The sequence below is a fragment of the Anarrhichthys ocellatus genome, unplaced genomic scaffold (genome assembly GCF_004355925.1).
Source record: "Anarrhichthys ocellatus isolate YVR2014 unplaced genomic scaffold, GSC_Weel_1.0 scaffold1, whole genome shotgun sequence".
Lineage (NCBI taxonomy): Eukaryota > Metazoa > Chordata > Actinopteri > Perciformes > Anarhichadidae > Anarrhichthys > Anarrhichthys ocellatus.
Window position 1 is genome coordinate 13,236,451 of NW_022280031.1, and position 8,076 is coordinate 13,244,526.

The window sequence follows — 8,076 nt, forward strand, 5'->3', positions numbered from 1 at the left end:
TTATGTGCGTGTGATGCCACTGATAAATTCTGGTATGCACTGTTTAATGGTCGCAGGTCTGCACATGTCTCTTGTCCTGAAGAGCAGGTGTTCGGTCCAATTCATGAATGTTCAGGTTATCTAAACTTGTGCTTTTTTTTTTTTTTAAAGAAAAGAATAAAACATTGATGCAATAATAGATATCAAAAACTTCCTTTCTTCCTTTTTTATCTGCTGGATCTAATAGAGAGTTTTACATCCCTAATTTTGCCCCTTATACGTAAATAACACTTAAGTCTTTTTCATCTCTGTCCAAAATGTCCCTGAGGCTCTTTAGTAGTTCAATCATATCATGCTTTTCGTAAATGAAGCACACAGTGTTTCTTGGATTGTTCCATCTTCTAAAGACTGGCCTGCAGAAACTGGCCTGCATTTGTGTTGTTGGTGTTTGTCTATCGGTATTAATCTGAGTATTGGGTAGACAAAGCCATAGACGCAACAAAATCTCGTACTGAGGTAAACATTGACAACAGTCGTCTAGGAATGCCCTCAGCTCAGGCAGTGTTCGTGCATGAGTGACAAGATGAGCAGCACTGAAATGAGACCCGGCCGGCCGGCTCCTTCTGTGGGATTCAGCGATCGTGTCAGCGATCTGGCAGTAGCTCAATTTTGAGGACTTGGCTTGGGAACCGGAGGGTAGCCGGACCAAAAACGGGAGTGTGGTGGTGGCGCTGGTAGCTGGAGACGGGTCGGTTTATCTCCTGGGCACTGCCGAGGTACCCTTGAGCAAGGCACCAACTGCTTGAGGCACTGTGCTGAAAGCGTGACTCATCATTCTGACATCGCTCCACAATGATGCATGTGCTTGTGTGTCTGTAAATTAATAATATCATAACAACAGAATGAAAAGGAAGAATTTCCCCTCGAGGACAAATGTTATGTTTCTCTGGTGTAACTCTGTATGCAGGCAAACCTGTCACAAGCAGTCTGGAGGCACCTCAATACATTGCGAGAAGCCGTGCTTTGTTGTGAAGACAACTTGGTCCATGAGAATGAAGGCTTGAGGTAAATTCAGGGCAGCCACAGAGCAGCTCTGTCACGTAATCCACCACACAAGCAGCCATCGTTCGTCTACAATAGCGAGCTGAACAGCTTATGATTCTGAGCAGGGCACGGCAGGTCTCTGTGGGCTTCTACTGTCCTCCACAGTCCTCCTGTTCTCTGTCTGGTCATCAGTCCCTGTGGGAGTGTCCAGAGGATCCATCCAGGGGTATAGGCACCATGGGTCCCGTCCTCTCGCTCCTAGCTGTGGGCCAAGGTGGCCCCGGACTCCCCCACTCACGCCTTTCTCCAGTTACCTGCTAGTGAAAGCGAGTGGAGTGAGGCAGGGGGCGGGAACGGCGGGGGACATTATATGGGCAAGGAAGAGGATGGCAGGTCCAGACGCACATTCCCCCGAGCCCTCCCAGGCATTAGTACTGTACTTGCCCCCCAGTTTGTCAATGGGAGCCTCCAGATGAATGGGCTCATTTGTCCTCAGATGGGGATGAATTTGTCTGTCGGAGCAGGTGAGGAGGAGGGCCTCAGCACAGCAGAACACGACATGAATGAGAGCCGAACACTACCTGTCCCAGGTGAACATCCTGAATGCGCCCTGTCCCAGGTGAGAGGAGACTGACCTCATTTTCAGGGTGAGTCCAGGGAGGGGTGCTCTACGTGTCCACACCCTGCTTCGGACAGCTACTTTTTGAGCAGATTACACACTCGACTGCTGCAGAAAAGAAGGCGTGAGGTGACCAGAATGGGAAAACGGTCAGATTACTGATGCTAATTCATAACGGTGTCGTGTGCAAACAGAAGAACCAGACACATTAGCAGAGCAGTAACATCTCCCTCAGCAGCGTGGATAGCAAGTGAGATAGTCCTCTGGGACTACAACATCGCAGCCACAAAGACCTGTAACTCTGTACACTAATAAACCTCATTCATTATTAGTACGCTGTACGCAGAAACCTTTTCAAAACCACGAGCTGTGGCAATAAGGTCTATCCAGCCACCCGTGAATGATATGAAACACTTTCCCTGTGTCTTTTCCCCTCTTTCACTTCTCTACTTTCAAAATCACATGCTGGTGAAAAATTCAGAGCGCGACCTTTCTAAGGGTTAGGGGGTTATGGGAGTGTTTTCGAAGGAAGTTGCCATTTTATTTGACATTTACACATTTTTTTATTTTTGACTATTTTAATAAACCATTTTCTTTTTCTTTTTTTTGCCTGCTTGCTTCACATAGGCACCAAAAATGTAAACCATGCATCTCAAGTAAGCCTAAAAATATATTGAACGGTCAGTTTTGTCATTTTGTTAGCTAATGTGTCCGAGCATAGTCTTTTAGAGTTTTATAAAGGAAAAATCATTAACAAATGAACAAAGCCAGTGTTTTTAGTATTGAGTGCTCTTGTACAGGATGTTACCCTGCAGATGAAACCTTGCAGAGAATTACAGTTAAATAGTCCCCCTCGTAATCAATCTCTTTTTCACTGTCTCTGTCGGACCTCTATGGTCTTAATAGGTCCTAATCGTACCACATAAGTATTTCCTGTTTGAACTTCTCACTCCCTGTTTTTTTCACTGCTTTGAAAAGCCATTTCTCGGTCAGGCTTGGTATGCAGCTGTAGCAAGTATAGCAGCATTTCTATGTTGGGCCTGAAGTGAAAACAAAAAAAGACGTGAAGGGCCCTATGGGTCATGCAGGAGACATACAAAATGATGCAATACCAAAAAACCTTTGACTTTTTCTGACTAATTCAAGACATTCGAGAGATATCATCAGTGAGATTTGACAGGTCAGGATGCTGCGGCTGTTGCCTGTCATCAGAGGTCATCCGTGTTTATCTGCTGTCAGCGCTGTCGCTCTCTGAGCGACGGTTATGACTGTCGAAGCTTTGCGGATCACATCATCGTCACGATATACGGTTGATTAATTTTAGAAGTGGTGAGAGCCGTTCAAGCGTCAAATGGTTTATCTGCGCGGTTTCCATAAATAGCGTTCACCAGGTGTTTTACTGAATGCACCCACCTTTTTCCTGTCAGAAGGGTATTTCTATGAATTTCTCTTGATCCATTATTAAAAGAGGAAGTTGATGCGTCGGTCTGATCATCGCACACATCACTGTGGCGCGGTAGCCATTACAGTTTAGAGCTTAGTCAATGCTCCATCGTGACTTAACAAAGTTCTCTTATTGCTCAAGATCGACAAACAAGCATCTCACACAGTGACTGAACTTTACGGCAAATACAAGCAGGAATAAAAGTCCCATGTTTGTATTATCTAAATACTGTCCCGTCTTGCAGCCTTAATATCCTTCTAGGGGTCTGAGGAAGGAGGGATGCTTTTTTAGCTAGACCCAGGCAAAGGTCAACCCCCACTTCAACACACACACTAAGAGACCTGCATCTGAACTGTGCTCCACTTCCTTTCATCTTCTGTGTCTCTCTCTCCCTAACTCAACTTTGCGAGGGGATGGTCGAGATACCTTTTGATTCCGCTAATTCAATTTTATGGAAAAACAAATACACTGGGGGAGTGGGAGACGAGAAAAGAGTGGGAGTTTGTAGGGGGATGGAGAAAGGGGAATATGGAGAGTTGGAGTAGTGAGTGGGTGGCGGTGGTGTTGGGGGGGAGGTTGGTAAGGACAAACGGAAGAGCGGAGGGGAGAAAGACAAGGAGGTAGGGAGTCGAGATGAGTTAAAACATCCAGTTCCAGGTTGAAGTCGTAAACCTCTCCGTGCTCTGATCTAGGTGGCCACCATGTTCACCCCGCCGACGCATCCGAGATCTCTCCTCCTCATCTCCTCTATGGAACGCCACTTTGATAGTGAAGATAAGTAACGTCCTATTTTATGGCTCTTTTTCGTGTCACATAACTCATGATGTGAGTTAGGAGGTGGATGTCCTGTCGAATGTAGCCGTTGGTCTGGTGAGACTCGTGAGTAAACAATTTGGAAAACCCTCACATGACGGAGTCTGTAAAAATGTAACCATGAAGAAAACGGAAAAGTGGTGGCTCATGCTGAAGACCAAAACACAGCCAAGCATTCATTTCAAGAGCATGTCATGTGCCTGCTACCAAATGTCTCGTCAGGCCTCGGAGAGGAAATGTCACCCTGCCTTCCACAAATGCTGCCACGCACCATCCTATGTACATGTCTGTGTGTTCGGATGTGTGTTCAGGCGAGGGCACCGCTGGGAGTCGCTGGTCTGGCAGACTGCTGTATTATTTTTGGGAGGTCTGCTCCTTCCCTCTGGAGGGCCTCATTGAAGAGCGCTGGCTCTCTCCGTCTCCCCCTCTCAGGCTCCGGGAGTCCGGCCAAGCCCGGGCCGAGCAGCCTTGCTGGCTGCAGCAGCACGCAACCCGCTGAAGCTCACGGCCCAGCACCCACAAGCACTGTGGTGCACACGGATGGCTAGACTGCTTATTGGCAGTCAAGCGTTGCATTTTCACTGGTGTTCAGCAAGTGGATCAGGGGGGATCCCACCCCCCTCTCTGAAAACAGACACTCAGACCTGTCTCCATGTGTGTGCAGCCAGTTAGTTTTGCGGGTGCTACGATGTAGCATAAGCTGACGAGGCAGTGCTACACTGGATAACAAAACAGCACCTATATAGGTCCCTGGATAAATATTATTTCTAATTTGATCAACCCCTGGGAAACCCCAGCAGATGAACCTCCACAGCAGTCCAGCAGATGTGAGCAGGGTGGAGAGTTCAGGGAGGGGTAGCTGTCCGCTTTTAGCTTGGACCGTTTTTTTAATGGGATGGTTTGTGTTGTGGGTGTGTGAGGGTATGCTGAACTCAGTGATGATGACCTCCAATTGGCCCCTAATCGAGCACTCATTAGTGGCTGGCTCTGTTCAAAGTTTCTTCAGACCCTTTTTTTTTATTTTACTGTAATCGTCCAAATGGTAGGGTGAGACAGAGAGAGCAATGTGGAGAGAGAAAAATGGAGAGTGAAAGACAAACAGAACAAATGGGAGATCAGAAAGAGAGAAAAAATAAAAGATAAACAAAGGGAAAGAGAACGAAAGAGTACGAGATGAGGGAGTAACAGAGCCTGCTTCCTGGCAGCCTCAGCTGCGTGCACATCTGTGTGAGAAGGGTCTGAGCAGACCCCCACGTGTTTGCTCAGGTCGCCTGATTGCCTTTCCTTCCTCTCTCTCTCTCTCTCTCTCTCTCTCTCTCTCTCTCTCTCTCTCTCTCTCTCTCTCTCTCTCACACTAAAGACCCGCTGTCCTTCCTCTCACTCCAATCATTGTAGCCGAGAGAGAGAGAGAGGGCTACTCCAGCAGACACGGGGAGCGAGGGCGAGGACTGCACTCATGACTCAGTGTTTGTCACATACAAATTCAAAAATAAAAATTGGCTGTTAGAGATGTTTTAAAAAAAGAAAAGTGACCTTGCATGGGTTATATTGGTTAAAAATTGGTGAATTGGGGTTTGTGTTTGTTTTATTCCCCCAGTGTGTGTGTGTGTGTGTGCATGAGCATGTGGGTGTGTGCATATGTATGACTGTGTGTGACTCCGCTGGAGTCTGCTGTCTGGGTACAATGGTCCAGCCCGGGGCCTCAGCTCCACAAAGAGGCCTTCTCTTAACACGCCATCACAGATAGAGGAGGAGCCTGACCAAAGCATTACCACGCTCAAGGGATCACAGAGCTTCCCTTGATGCATCTGATATCCCCTTGTGATTTTAATAATCAAGCACTCTTCATTAAAAGCAGCGTTTAGTCTTATGCCTGTATGTTTTTGTGTAGAAGAATGATGGAGACAGACTGAACTTACGAGGCAGTGACAGATCTTACTTTAGTATTAAACTTTATTTTCCTTTATTTCCTTTACTTTTGTAAGATGGAAAAAAATGATAAAAACGTACAGCTTAGGGACTTTTCATCTAAGATAGGTCAGTGTTTTTCTTTACGTAATAACTATGACATTTAAAGGACCAGTGTGTCGGATTAAGTGGCATCTAGCGGTGAGGTCACAGACTGCCACCAACTGAATACCCCTCCTCCGCCCACGCCTCCTTTTACAAGTGTGTCGGAGCGCTACGGTGACATTTAGGTAAAAAGATGAAAGGCTCACGCTAGAGCCAGTGTTCAGTTTGTCCGTTCTGGGCTACTGTAGAAACATGGCGGACTCCTTGAAGAGGACCTGCTCCCTACGTAGATATAAATGCTTCATTCTTAGCCAAGGAAGAAAATAATGATTCTTACTTTCAGGTAGTTGTACACTAATGAAAACATAGTTATGAATATGATATTCCATTTCGGCCAAATGATCCCCCTGAAATCCTACACACTGGACCTTTTTAAATCATCGGTTTCCATGTGTCTTTGACGAAAGCTTAAAGAGGGAAAATAAATTATCGTAGCAATAATTATAACATCAAATATAACAACAATAATAGCAATTAAGCATTTATAAACACTCTATTTACTGTGTATTTTTTCCATAAAAGTCCATTATTAAAAACAGGTGGTGAGCGATGTGGTGTACAATCCAGCATGTGAGGGGAGCACTGGTTTGTGGGTACTGTAGTCTGCGTCTGACTGGTTCCGTAACAGAGGTGCACGGGTGCTGTCACTGTCAGCCAGTCTCTGGACCTCCAGCACTGATGGGTTTGTCTGTTCACGGCAGTTATGGACGACAGCCTGGGGATGGACAGGGTGCACGTATCTCAGTGTATAATGAGATGAGGCCGTGAGGTGAAAACAGCGGTTCTTTTTAGGACCTCTCGTGAGTCTCCTGTTACAGGGTCATGGAGAGGTGGGTACCAAAGTGACTGAGTAAAAATAAGCAAATAGAATGACAAGCTTCTCCATTCACTCCATTCCTGCAAGCTTCAGTCACCAAGGGACCAAGAAACCCCTCATCATATTAGCTTCTTTACAGAGTCCGCTAAATTCCTGCTTCGCAGCGTCCCATCAGTGAGCTCAGGAATGACGCGACATTCAGTCATCAAGTCCAACTGAAAGTCTCTCCCCTCCAACCGCTGTACATGATGCAACGTAGTCTGCTCAGCTTACGACGTGATGTGGAGGCCATTTAGTGTTAATGGCGACGTGGTGGCTCCTACAAGCGGAGGAGTTTTGGGGCCTGGAAGGGGCCTCAGTGACTCAGGGGCTCAGCCCAGACCGGCGAGCGATTGGAGTGGTGGGGGTGACCGAATGAAGGGTGAATGGGCGTGGGAGTGGGCAGCATGTGTCCCGTGTGGCTGAAGGGGGGCAGGTGACCCATGTGGGTCATGTGGCTGGTGAGGCCGGGTGCTCCGCCGAAGTGGGAAACCTTGTCCTGCATGCACTTCGATAGCTCGTCGAAGCCGTCCCCTGCTCGCTTGTTCCTCTTGGACTTGCTGGACATCTTGCGGTTGCGTGTCTGGATGCCTTCTTTCTTCATGGTCAGGGGTCTGTTGACCTGTGGAGAACCGCACATTAGCTCAGGGCACGCCAGACCAAAGCCTCACTGACAGTGTGAATACTATACATTATAGTGGTGGTTTATTTTGCCGCCCAACTCTGGCTCATAATTTAAAATGTCACCAGAAAATATGTCACATACTGCATTTCCTGTTAGGATTTGCATGCCTTTGTTTCACAGTAGCCCAATATTAAGAAGTACACCATGTGTTAAATAACTGCTATTAATAATGAGCATCTGTTTTGCATATATAGCTGCAAGTCTGGGGCGTTTTTGGGGGCTTTTGTCTAATTTCAAACAGAACAGTCCTGGTCAATATGAATACATGGGGATGAGGGCCTGGCTGGAGCTGAAAGGAGCAGCCTCAGACAAATCCTCATCAGTGTAACCGACGCCGTTACACTGAATGACAGTCCCACCCTGCAGCCTCTCCGGGGAGTAACGCCCCCCATTGAAACAACAACGGATTAATAAAAAAAAAAAGAGGACCGGTGGGTTCTGCTCGACGGGGTGAGCAGGCTTTGCCTCGACACTCTCACAGTTGCTCTGCTCCTAAATCGATACGAGCTGTCCGCCCACTTGACCAGTTAACGACCAGCGGGCCTACCCTTCCTCCTCCTCCC

At 47.1% G+C, this 8,076-nt stretch overlaps 1 protein-coding gene across 4 annotated transcripts in view; it reads right to left on the minus strand.

Annotated features, from left to right (window-relative positions):
- Positions 1-5,842: 5,842 nt before the first annotated feature.
- The window catches only part of gata2a (GATA binding protein 2a), a 13,924-nt gene continuing 11,690 nt past the window's right edge, over positions 5,843-8,076 (minus strand). For all 4 annotated transcript variants that reach the window (XM_031851111.1, XM_031851122.1, XM_031851101.1 and 1 more), the window contains one exon: positions 5,843-7,450. In XM_031851111.1, coding sequence (XP_031706971.1) covers positions 7,145-7,450 — 306 coding nt within the window. In that variant the 3' untranslated portion in view covers positions 5,843-7,144. The remainder of the gene's footprint in view (positions 7,451-8,076) is intronic.